This window comes from Raphanus sativus, chromosome 7, assembly GCF_000801105.2.
Source record: "Raphanus sativus cultivar WK10039 chromosome 7, ASM80110v3, whole genome shotgun sequence".
In the NCBI taxonomy this organism is placed as follows: domain Eukaryota; kingdom Viridiplantae; phylum Streptophyta; class Magnoliopsida; order Brassicales; family Brassicaceae; genus Raphanus; species Raphanus sativus.
The window spans coordinates 14,899,126-14,911,705 of NC_079517.1; the positions used below are offsets into that span (position 1 = coordinate 14,899,126).

At 38.5% G+C, this 12,580-nt stretch overlaps 2 protein-coding genes across 3 annotated transcripts; both read left to right on the forward strand.

Annotated features, from left to right (window-relative positions):
- Nucleotides 1-2,094: 2,094 nt before the first annotated feature.
- Nucleotides 2,095-8,157, forward strand: LOC108817657 (topless-related protein 1). Of its 2 annotated transcripts, none has more exons than XM_018590402.2 (25): nt 2,095-2,253; nt 2,538-2,664; nt 2,751-2,930; nt 3,035-3,148; nt 3,224-3,382; nt 3,467-3,644; nt 3,730-3,853; nt 3,974-4,083; nt 4,170-4,341; nt 4,442-4,551; nt 4,638-4,707; nt 4,776-4,849; nt 4,928-5,023; nt 5,104-5,199; nt 5,277-5,404; nt 5,509-5,743; nt 5,820-5,960; nt 6,058-6,132; nt 6,226-6,372; nt 6,442-6,552; nt 6,637-6,816; nt 6,910-7,134; nt 7,212-7,400; nt 7,503-7,669; nt 7,761-8,157. In XM_018590402.2, the coding sequence occupies exons 2-25, from the start codon at nt 2,585-2,587 to the stop codon at nt 7,972-7,974; spliced, it is 3,375 nt and encodes a 1,124-aa protein (XP_018445904.1). In that variant the 5' UTR covers nt 2,095-2,253; nt 2,538-2,584; the 3' UTR covers nt 7,975-8,157. The 2 variants fall into 2 exon arrangements, with proteins under 2 accessions (XP_018445904.1, XP_018445905.1); XM_018590403.2 differs by having other exon boundaries at nt 3,977-4,083.
- Nucleotides 8,158-8,977: 820 nt separating this feature from the next.
- Nucleotides 8,978-11,477, forward strand: LOC108818442 (glycerol kinase). The gene is made up of 4 exons (XM_018591413.2): nt 8,978-9,318; nt 9,602-9,823; nt 9,977-10,943; nt 11,018-11,477. The coding sequence occupies exons 1-4, from the start codon at nt 9,185-9,187 to the stop codon at nt 11,261-11,263; spliced, it is 1,569 nt and encodes a 522-aa protein (XP_018446915.1). The 5' UTR covers nt 8,978-9,184; the 3' UTR covers nt 11,264-11,477.
- Nucleotides 11,478-12,580: the final 1,103 nt, after the last annotated feature.

Below are 12,580 nucleotides of genomic sequence, written 5' to 3' on the forward strand. Positions count from 1 at the left end.
AGTGGAGATATCAAATGTTTTTCTATATCCAAAAATTAGTTTTACGGGCCTTACATCTGGATATGTGTTATTCCCAATTTAGGCACAATTAATCGTCAAAGCGAATCGAACTCAGATGGTAAAAGTTACCGCTAAGAATCAACAATTTAACTCAACATTGTGTTACAAAATTATGGATCTTCTGATCACTTGATAATTTCCACAAGCGCGAATTCCACTATTTATAAACCTAAAAATTCTTTCAGAAATAATCCATCATTTTCGAGTTTATTGGTCTTGTAGTAAAAAGTATAGGTTGTTTTCACTTCTCCAACTATCTTTCCATAAGATATATCTCTAGTGGCCCAAGCACTATCTTTACAAAGAAAAAACTAATCTAATTTAGTTGTTTGATGTTTATACCGATCCATCATATAACTTTTTATGATTTATTCTCATTAAATTTTCTTCTTATCAATCTGGAAAATTTTCTCAAATATAAAGAAATGATTAAGTTCCACAGCTAAAGATCATAGTTTTTGAATAAGTAATAAAAAAGATTCTGGAGCATCTTCTGGTTTAGATATTGTTCTCTAGTGATAGCGGTAATTAAACCGTCGAATTCACATATATTTAAATAACTAGTATGTCGAAACAAATGTATTAACATCATTAGAAATAGATACTTTGTGTAAAATAAAAGAATAATATATGCTTTTCAAAAGTTAATACTTTTCTTTTGCACCCATAACTTTAGCAAAATAAAGCATTATCATTCCTAAGCCATTTAACAACTAATATTTTTTTTTGTTTTGGTGCGGGAAACGTTAAGCTAGTGAAGTCAAATTAGATGTTTGTAGTGAATAGATTTAAACTTCACTTGCTAACTAATTATTTATAGACCCCTGATAACAGTGGCGAATCTATGTAGAAATTTGGATACACAAAACTTATATGATGGGCACTGAGTGTAATTCTAATCATTTGTTTTCATTTTTCCATATAAAATTATCAGAAACTGGAAATTTAGTGGTGTTCATGCACAAAACTTCTACCTCGCTTCACCCCTGCCTGATATCATCATCACTTAGCAATTAATAAAGTTGGTTTTGTTCTCAATTACTATTATCTTTCCAAACAAAGAAATATAAGATTATGATGTCATCATGCATACTTTTTTTAATACAGACTAGTACATAAGCACATATATATATATGCTAAATAAATGGATCCCATACAATAAAAAGTAAATTGAACATTAATGTAATAAAATTATACTCCCTCCGTTTTATAATACTTGATTTTTTACTCTAGTGCACAAAGATTAAGAAAACTATATTTCTTTAATAAAAAATATTTTAAAGATATAATTTTAAAATCAATTAACCAATAACCAAAAAGAATGTAAAACCTAATTGGTTGAACAGTTTTCAATAAAGTTAAAGTAACCTTAAAATCTCAAAACTTCATCTAATTTGAAACAAAATTATCCTTCTAAAACATCAACTATTATGAAACGGAGGAAGTATTCTCTAAAGAATCATTTAATCAGCTATCTTTATTTTTTCGATTAACTTTCATCTAGAAACAAATAAAATTATTCTACTTTCTCCCACTTTCTAGTTCAATTATCACTCCATCACGTGATGTTTAACGAGTACCGCATTTCAAGAATAAATGGCAAATTAGGAAATATTTGTCATTTCAAGGGTAGATAGCTTTAGGATGATGAATCTCAGAAGGAAACTTTGTCGTGTTATCATGAATCTGTGGGGACGCATCTACTCCGCTTTGAAAGGTATATAAACCGTTGGATTAAAGTCTACGGGTACATCGTACTAGATCAACGGTGTCTCTGGGGTTGTGATCTTGTGTCTCGAAACAGACGATAATGTCTCCGTGGAGTACAGCTAGCAACTGAAAATTTCCGAGCCGATAGCCTGGAGAATAGTAGCCGGCTAAGTCGCATGTCTAGGTTTAAATGCACTTATGCATAAGTTATTCTACTTATCAGAACCAGCTTCCTTATCCTATAATAGGTCCTATGTCTTATCACGCTCCGTTACCTGTCACCTTCCCATATCAAAATCCCCTTTACAGGAAAAAAAATTAAAACCTCCGATTTAAATGTTTCGTATAATAAATAATATCGAAAAGAGAGAGAGAGAGAGAGAGAGAAAACCCAAATCCTTCACCTCTTTCATCTGAGGAGAGAGAAACCGAAGCTCTGGCCTTGCGAAATCGATCTCTCTTTTCTTCATCTTCCTCTTCATGGTAAGTATAAGCTTCACGCTTGTGGATTTGTTAAACGGAATCTAGCTCTTTTGGATTTTTGCTTTTCTGGGTCTTTTGCTATTTTTGTTATCATGTAGTGTTTCCCGATTTTTACCATATATCACACTAATTAAATTCGCTGAAATGGATATATATATATATATATATATGTATGTATTAGGAGAAAGGGTAATAAATTTGTAACTGCCGGTTTTTTTTCATTTAATTTAATTATATATGGTAATAATTGAAACCAGTTTTTGGGATGATGATGGTTTAAGCAGATCTGGTGATTGATTTGGTGGGTTTTGTGCATCTGAGTTGAGAAAACATGTCTTCTCTCAGTAGAGAGCTCGTGTTCTTGATCTTACAGTTTCTAGATGAAGAGAAGTTCAAAGAGACTGTTCATAAGTAAGTTTTTTATTTGGGGTTTGTGAAGAATCGTAGTTTGTGAAATGTATTTACAACTTTTAGATTTGTGGGGAAATAATAAATAGGCTGGAACAAGAGTCTGGGTTTTTCTTCAATATGAAGTATTTTGAGGATGAAGTGCACAGTGGAAACTGGGATGAGGTGGAGAAGTATCTCTCTGGTTTCACCAAAGTTGATGATAATAGATACTCCATGAAGATTTTCTTCGAGATTAGGAAGCAGAAGTATCTCGAGGCCTTGGATAAGTAAGTAAAACTAACATGTGCCTTCAAAAAATCCACAAGAAAAGAAAAAAAAAAGATTTGTGTTTGATTAGCTGAATCAATGGGGGTTTTTTTTTTTTTTGTAGGCATGATCGTCCAAAGGCTGTTGAAATTTTAGTCAAAGATTTGAGAGTGTTTTCCACTTTTAACGAGGAGCTGTTCAAGGAAATCACTCAGCTCTTGACCTTAGAGAACTTTCGGTAAGCCTTTTTAACAAGTTTTATTTGAGGTTTAAGCATTATTGCAAAAAGAGTCTCTAAGCTGTTTAACTTCAGGGAGAACGAGCAGTTATCCAAGTATGGAGACACAAAGTCAGCCAGATCTATCATGTTGGTGGAACTTAAGAAGTTGATTGAAGCGAATCCATTATTCCGTGACAAGCTGCAGTTTCCTACCCTTAGAAATTCACGGCTGAGAACGCTGATTAACCAGAGGTATATGGATCTTTCTTACTTGTTCACTTACAAATTTTCATTCCTCAGCTGCTTTTTGACACTTAGTTTCTACGTAACTTGCAGCTTAAACTGGCAACATCAGCTCTGTAAAAACCCAAGGCCAAATCCTGATATAAAGACTCTCTTTGTGGATCACTCATGTCGCTTACCTAATGATGCACGAGCACCATCCCCTGTCAACAATCCACTGCTTGGATCACTACCAAAAGCCGGGGGTTTTCCTCCTTTAGGCGCACATGGGGTAGGTCAATTTCCAGCTGATTTTTGTCCTAGTTCTATAGTTACACCTTCACATGGCGTGCTTGACTTTCCTTTTATGTCTCCAGCCATTTCAACCAACACCGTCTCAGGTTCCGACACCTCTTGCTGGTTGGATGTCTAGTTCTTCCTCTGTTCCTCACCCAGCTGTGTCTGGAGGAGCCATAGCTCTAGGTGCTCCATCCATCCAAGGTATTTTTTTTCATTGAAGCTGTGTGAAACTATCGTATTTCACATTTTATCCTTGCTTTTTTCAGGACCGTTAAGTTTCACCTGTGATCTATGTAACATTTTCTCCTGTTTTGATCTTAGCAGCTTTGAAGCACCCGAGAACTCCTCCAAGTAATTCCGCTGTAGACTATCCATCAGGTGATTCGGAACATGTCTCAAAAAGAACAAGACCTATGGGAATCTCTGACGAGGTGATAAAAATTAAAAGAAAAAAATATATTTCACTCTACTGGTGATGTTAGTTTACACGTACTTCTTCTTTGCGCCTCGAATGTAGGTGAGTCTTGGTGTGAACATGTTACCGATGACATTCCCAGGACAGGCACATGGTCATACCCAAGCCTTCAAAGCACCTGATGACTTGCCTAAGACAGTAGCACGAACTTTGAGCCAAGGCTCATCTCCCATGAGCATGGATTTCCATCCAATCAAACAGACTCTCCTACTAGGTCTGTTTCCTGCTCTGTATATCTGTTGCTTGTCTGTGATAAACTTCATCAGAAATTTTGTAACATTAGAAGTTCCTTGTTTCAATTTGCATTGTTCCAGTTGGTACAAATGTTGGGGATATTGGGCTCTGGGAAGTCGGTTCCCGAGAACGTCTAGTTCAAAAGACTTTCAAAGTTTGGGACTTGAGTAAATGTTCAATGCCCTTGCAGGTACCTTTCTTTCTGAAAATCTTCACGAATCTTAAAAATCTAGTATTTATTTTAAAATTTAGTGATCAAAATTTTCTGGTCTTTAGGCTGCTTTAGTGAAAGAACCTGTCGTTTCTGTCAACCGTGTTATTTGGAGCCCAGATGGTTCTTTATTCGGTAAGATTTGAGATTATAAATGCTCTGTCAACTGCTTTGGATATTCATATGTGCGTTTTCAACTGCAGGAGTTGCTTATTCGAGACATATTGTACAGCTATACTCTTATCACGGTGGTGAAGATATGAGACAACACCTTGAGGTGTTATATCGCTTACTACATTTTTACGACCGTTTCTTCCATTATCTGTATATAACATCGTTTTTCTTTTCTTTTCAGATTGATGCTCATGTTGGTGGTGTAAATGACATTGCATTCTCCACTCCAAATAAGCAACTATGTTTTACTACTTGTGGTGATGACAAAACCATCAAGGTTCAGTCTTTTTGATATCTTTCAATAACTCCTTTTTTCCTTTGAAACGCAAAATTTATTAATCAGTACGTCAAATTAAGGTCTGGGATGCTGCAACGGGTGTAAAAAGGCATACTTTTGAAGGCCATGAAGCTCCTGTTTACTCTATCTGCCCTCACTACAAGGAAAACATTCAGGTAGGTAGCAACAGTTAAACGATTTCGTTTCAGATTTTAACGTGGCCTTGACTTGGTTATTTCTTCTGGTGCTTAAGTTCATCTTTTCAACTGCGCTTGACGGGAAAATAAAAGCCTGGCTATATGATAATATGGGTTCTCGGGTTGACTACGAAGCTCCTGGTCGCTGGTGTACAACGATGGCCTACAGTGCTGATGGAACTAGGTAATAAAATGACTTTCACATTTCTATATCTTGTTTCTGTTCTGTCCCGTCATGATGTAATATTGAACTTAAAGTCTAATTCTTGTTTTTGTTCACATGGATAGGCTATTTTCTTGTGGGACGAGTAAAGATGGGGATTCATACATAGTTGAGTGGAACGAAAGCGAAGGAGCTGTTAAGAGAACTTATCAAGGATTCCACAAGCGTTCTCTTGGTGTCGTTCAGTTCGATACTACTAAAAACCGCTATCTTGCTGCTGGTGATGACTTCTCCATTAAGTTCTGGGATATGGACAATGTACAGCTGTTGACTGCCATTGATGCTGATGGGGGTCTTCAGGTATGTAAACAAGAATCTCAGTTAGAGACCAAATACTTTCTTAGTTGCAGTCATCATGGCTCTATGTGTATTGTAGGCAAGCCCACGGATCCGGTTTAACAAGGAAGGCTCTCTCTTGGCCGTTTCTGCCAATGACAATATGATTAAGGTTATGGCAAACACCGATGGTTTAAGGCTATTGCACACGGTCGACAACTTATCTTCTGAATCCTCCAAGGTGCTGAGTTTTCTGCTCTTTGGATCTTCAACAAGCAAATTACGAACCCTGACTCTAAAATTTCTTTAACATTAAATTTTTAATTTCACATATGTAGCCTGCAATCAACAACATTGCGGTGGCAGAGAGAGCTGCTGAGAGACCTGCCTCCGTAGTTTCCATCCCTGGAATGGTAGGGAAAGCCAATATTCTTTTGCTCCTTCAATGTTTTCCTTCTTTCAGTCTGCGTCCAATCATCATGATTCCTCACTTTCCTTCCTAACAGAATGGAGATTCACGGAACATGGTAGACGTGAAGCCAGTGATCACTGAAGAATCAAATGATAAGTCTAAGATATGGAAGCTTACTGAAGTCGGTGAACCCTCTCAGTGCCGCTCGTTGAGACTCCCTGAGAATATGAGAGTCACCAAGGTACCAACACAGAGACTAACATAGCTGTCCTTTTATGGCTTTGATTCTAAAGACTCAAAACTTTTGCAGATATCGAGATTGATCTTCACAAATTCTGGAAATGCGATATTGGCATTGGCATCAAATGCTACTCATCTGCTTTGGAAATGGCAGCGAAATGACCGTAACGCAACTGGAAAGGTAGATATGGTCTAAGATTGCCTTTAACATCGTAGAAAGAGGTGAAGTAATGAAAAATCCTTTTTTCTTTTTAATTTTGTATAGGCAACGGCTTCATTACCTCCTCATCAGTGGCAACCACCGAGCGGAATCTTAATGACAAACGATGTGACTGAAGCTAATTCAGAGGAAGCTGTGCCGTGTTTTGCTTTATCCAAGAATGATTCCTATGTGATGTCAGCATCTGGAGGAAAGATCTCTTTATTTAATATGATGACGTTTAAGGTAAATTCCATCCCCTCAGAGAGTAGTCTGCATAATGAACATAAACAGCTTTTCATTTGGTGACATTTGATTTATGTTGTTGGCTAAGTGCAGACTATGGCTACTTTCATGCCGCCTCCGCCTGCTGCAACGTTTCTGGCTTTTCACCCTCAGGACAACAATATAATTGCAATTGGAATGGATGATAGTACGATACAGATTTACAATGTTCGCGTTGATGAGGTCAAGAGCAAGCTTAAAGGACATTCCAAGAGAATAACCGGCCTCGCCTTCTCCAACGTGCTAAACGTTCTGGTTTCGTCTGGAGCAGACGCTCAGGTACTGATTCAGCTCATCTAATCAAGAATTCAGATGATCAAGAAGAACCATTATAAGTCATATTTGTATATGTGCAGATTTGTGTATGGAACACCGATGGATGGGAGAAGCAGAGGAGCAAGGTTCTGCAAGTTCCACAGGGAAGATCAACGGGTGCTCTTTCAGACACGCGTGTTCAGTTTCATCAAGATCAAGTACACTTCCTCGTGGTCCATGAAACTCAGCTCGCTATATACGAAACAACCAAGCTTGAATGCATGAAACAGGTTTTAGTAACTACCAGTTCCCCTCTGTGTCTCTCCAAGATCTATGATTTTGAGTGTCCTTGCATCTGAAACCCTTTCTATTTTTTATTTTTATGATCTCAGTGGCCTGTGCGTGAATCATTAGCTCCAATCACATATGCCACATTCTCATGTGATAGCCAATTGATATACGCAAGTTTCATGGATGCTACAATATGTGTCTTCACCTCTGCAAACCTTCGACTGCGTTGCAGAGTCAATCCCTCTGCTTATCTGCCTGCTTCTCTCAGGTGAGTACAAGATGTGAAGGAAGAAAAACAGAGTAGTCTTTGATTTTTTGGCGTAGTAAATCTTGATTCTCCATTATATGTGTGTGTGCAGCAACTCGAACGTCCACCCGCTGGTGATAGCAGCTCATCCGCAAGAATCCAATATGTTTGCTGTGGGTCTCTCAGACGGTGGGGTCCATATATTTGAGCCGCTCGAGTCGGAAGGTAAATGGGGAGTGGCTCCACCACCTGAGAATGGCTCATCCAGCGCTTTGGCGTCTACACCTTCCGTTGGAGCTTCCGCATCCGACCAGCCTCAGAGATGATGATATATGAAACAGAACCTGCTCCAGTATGTTTATTTTTGTTTGTTTGGGAAGAAAGCATTCTAGCAAGGGTGAGTGTATTAATGTAACATAAATATCTATAGCAAGGTGAAACAGTTTCCTAATTGGTTGATTCGTTGGTACTTTTGTTTTTGAATAGTGAATAATCGTTGTTGCTTGCTTCTTTATGTTCTCTAAAGTTTGGATGTTTCTCAAATATTAAGTTTTTCTAATTTGGAACTAGATCCCATCACTTCACATAAGAACTAGAAAAAAATGTTAGTAACCGGAAAAGATAAAACTAATGTAAATATTATGTGGACTAAGGACATTTCTGATTCAACTCTTTTTTTACTTCAAAATGGAGTAAAAGTGAATATGGAATAACAAATGTTCCAATCTAACTTCATATCTCACTCCATTTTGAAATTTACTCCATTTATGGAGTAATCTATTTTTTATTTGTTTATGACTCTATTACAGAGTGGAGAATAGAGTAGGGTTGGAGTAATTTTAATCCATATTTACTTTTACTCTATTTTAGAAGAAAAAATGGAGTTTTACATCTAATAGCCATTAGGGAAGGTTCTTTAGTTTTTTTTTTCCCTCTGAAAATTTTCATTGATAACATAGAACCATACATGGTAAAACACTAAAGCCGGCAGAACATACATTAATCTCCGGAAACTAAATCCCAGCAGTGGGAAACTTAAGCTCAACGGATAGGACATGAGCATCTAAACAGCACAAATAAACCTCCTGGTTCTTTAGTTTTGGATCAGTTTTGTTTCTTTTTTAGTTCTTTACATAAAGTTTTAAGGATTTGTGAACAGACATAAGAGCTTGTCAAAGTCAACGATGGAGAGACAGTTACAAAAGGTTCCAATGATAGGGGAACACGTGGCAGAAGGAGCTGAAATTTAGGTAGCGTGATAATAATAAGATTGACCTTCCATCAACCAATAGAAACGAATCTCTATAATAAATAAATACAATCACCATCGTCATCCTCTCGCAGAACTTAAATGCGCAAACGGATAAAAAAAAAGATGAACTACCCAACAAGATTCTTCTGACTCCGGTTCAGCTTTTTCTATATAATCCTTAAATCTATTTTATCATTTCTTTATTCAATCTTCTTCTTCCTCCCGAGAGAGAGAGAGAGAGAGAGATAAAAAAACATTGAAGCTAACGAAGACAACAAACGAAGATGGCAGGAGAAAAAGGTTTCATAGGATCAATAGATCAAGGAACAACAAGCACCAGATTCATCATTTACGATCACGATGCTCGTGCCGTTGCTTCTCACCAAGTGGAGTTCACTCAGTTCTATCCCGAAGCTGGGTAATCTCTCCCGATCTTGTCTCATTTCATTTTTTGTCCGAAAATTCAAAGTGCGCAACTGTTTCATTATTATTACATTTGTTTCGAATTTCTGAACGATCTGTAATATTATTGTGTTTGCATCATTTCAAAAATTCAATGTCATATTGGTTTCGAATCTGTGCTCTCTCTCTGTTTAGTCTATTTGATGCATACACTGTCACAGAGTCTCTTTGGTAATTTATGTGAGTTTTGACATTTGGATATTTATTTATTTATTTGATGTTATTGGGTCCCAATGAAGATGGGTGGAACATGATCCAATGGAGATATTGGAGAGTGTGAAAGTGTGCATTGCCAAGGCTCTTGACAAAGCCACAGCCGATGGTCACAATGTCGACGGTGGCTTGAAGGCCATTGGTCTTACTGATCAGAGAGAGACCACCATCGTCTGGAGCAAATCCACTGGTCTTCCTCTCCACAAAGCCATTGTCTGGATGGATGCTCGCACCAGTTCCATCTGCAGGTACATTCATTACATAATATTCACTCTTTTCTTTTTTTGTCTCTCTGTTCTTTTTTTTGGTTGTATAGTTTTGTCTTAAAATCATCTTCATGCTTGCTATAAGCTACTGTTCTGTTTTTTCTAACGAGAAAATTTTGTTGATGATATTTACAGGAGACTAGAGAAGGAACTCTCAGGTGGAAGATCACATTTCGTTGAGTCTTGCGGCTTGCCCATAAGCACATACTTCTCTGCCATGAAGCTTCTCTGGCTGATGGAGAATGTTGATGCTGTCAAGGACGCTATCGAGAAAGGAGACGCCATCTTCGGCACTATCGACACTTGGCTTATCTGGAACATGACTGGTGGTATCATCGGCGGGCTACACGTCACCGACGTCACCAACGCCTCTCGCACCATGCTCATGAACCTCAAGACCTTGACCTGGGACGAGGAAACTCTCAAGACGCTCGGCATTCCTGCCGAAATCTTGCCGAAGATCGTGAGCAACTCGGAGGTCATTGGAGAAATCTGCAAAGGCTGGCCCATCCCTGGTATCAAGATCGCTGGATGTCTTGGCGACCAACACGCTGCGATGCTGGGGCAAGCTTGTAGGAAAGGTGAGGCCAAGAGTACTTACGGCACTGGCGCTTTCATTCTTCTCAACACAGGAGAAGTCCCCATCAAATCAGGACATGGGCTTTTGACCACGCTGTCCTACAAGCTAGGTCCTCAAGCTCAGACAAACTATGCTCTCGAAGGTTCGATTGCTATAGCAGGAGCTGCTGTTCAGTGGCTTAGAGATAGCCTTGGGATTATCAAGAGTGCTAGTGAAATTGAAGACTTGGCGGCTATGGTGGAATCAACGGGAGGAGTGTACTTTGTTCCGGCGTTCAACGGTTTGTTTGCGCCTTGGTGGAGAGAAGACGCTCGCGGTGTATGCATAGGAATCACAAGGTTCACTAACAAGTCTCACATAGCGAGGGCTGTGCTGGAGAGCATGTGTTTCCAAGTGAAGGATGTGTTGGACTCTATGAACAAAGATGCTGGTGAAAAGGGATCACTAGATAACGGCAAAGGGGAGTTTTTGCTAAGAGTTGATGGTGGCGCCACGGCCAACAACCTTCTCATGCAGATTCAGGTAATAAAGATGATGATTGTTTAGTTTATTCTGAACATGTTTTTTCAAATTTGTGTCTCTGGAAACATTGGCAGGCTGATTTGATGGGAACTCCGGTGGTGAGGCCAGTGGACATAGAGACAACAGCACTAGGTGCAGCCTATGCAGCTGGACTGGCCGTGGGATTCTGGAAAGAAGAAGACATATTCGAGTCAGGAGAAAAGTCTAAGAACTCCAAAGTTTTCAGACCAGCCATGGAAGAAGAAACCAGGAAGAAGAAAGTGGAGTCATGGTGCAAAGCGGTCGAGAGAACATTCGACCTCGCTGATCTCTCTATCTAAACTTGGAATTGGATTCAACCGCATTGTCATTTCTTACAGATTAAATTCTTATGTACCGCAGGTGGGCTATGTCGTTAAGTCACATTATGTTTCACGATAATATATGTATGTTGGTTAATCCGTTGAATGAATGATTAAATATGATAGTACTTTATGGCTTAGTTCGGTTGAAATCAACATTGCATCAGAATAAGATCACTTATTATTTACCAGAGTTGAGCTCTATCTTTTTGTCACATTATGTTTAGTTTCAGTTCTCTCCTCTGGCGATATTCAGTTTTCACTATGAATCTTTTGGTAACTATCATGAGATTTATGCACACTATCTGATAGTAAGAAGTGTAAAAAAACAAACTTTTTGTATATATATTCGAACCACAGTTGGTCATATTTCTTTTTAAAATTCGGGTGTATGGGATACATCAGTACTCCAATGCATTTCGCCCTCGGAGTCAGAATAAATATATTTTCTAACCCTCTCTTTAAAATGAAAAGTGGATGTTCCCTCGCGAATCTCAGCAATCACTTGTTCTGATTCCACATATTGATCATTTTGAACTAAAAGAAAACTTTTTGGTGGAATAGTCACGCTATGTATAATATCTTCGCTCTCAATAATTACAGACAAGTCTATATAACATAGAAAGGCAGGATGCCCGTGACGTGTACGTGTAGGATGAACCAAATCCTCATTAAATTTGATTTTTCCATTATAAGGGGCTCGTACATGTTCGGCAGTACCTCCTGTAAATACTCCACCGGTATGAAAAGTTCTTAATGTTAGTTGAGTCCCCGGTTCGCCAATAGATTGACCCGCAATAATACCTACAGCTTCCCCCAATTCAACTAGGTCACCATGAGTGGGACTCTGGCCATAACATAATTGACAGATCCAAGATGTACTCCGACAAGTAAAGGGAGTTCGAATAGATATTGATTGTGTTCCAAAGGTTATGAATCGATTGACAAGTCCAATCCCAAGATCTTGATTTCGAAAGGCGACACATCGGGAACCTATATATATATCGTCTGCTAAGACACGACCAATTAATGTTTGGATAAAAATTCTTTCTGACATCATCCGACTTTTATTTCGAGGACTCACAGAAATCCCTCGGATAGTGCCACAATCCGTTCGACGTACAACAATATGTTGAACTACTTCAACAAGTCGCCGCGTAAGATATCCAGCATCTGATGTGCGGACCGCAGTATCTACAACTCCTTTACGGGCTCCATAGCAAGAAATAATATATTCTGTTAACGACAGTCCTTCGCGTAAATTGCTTTGAATAGGTAAATCAATCATTTGTCCTT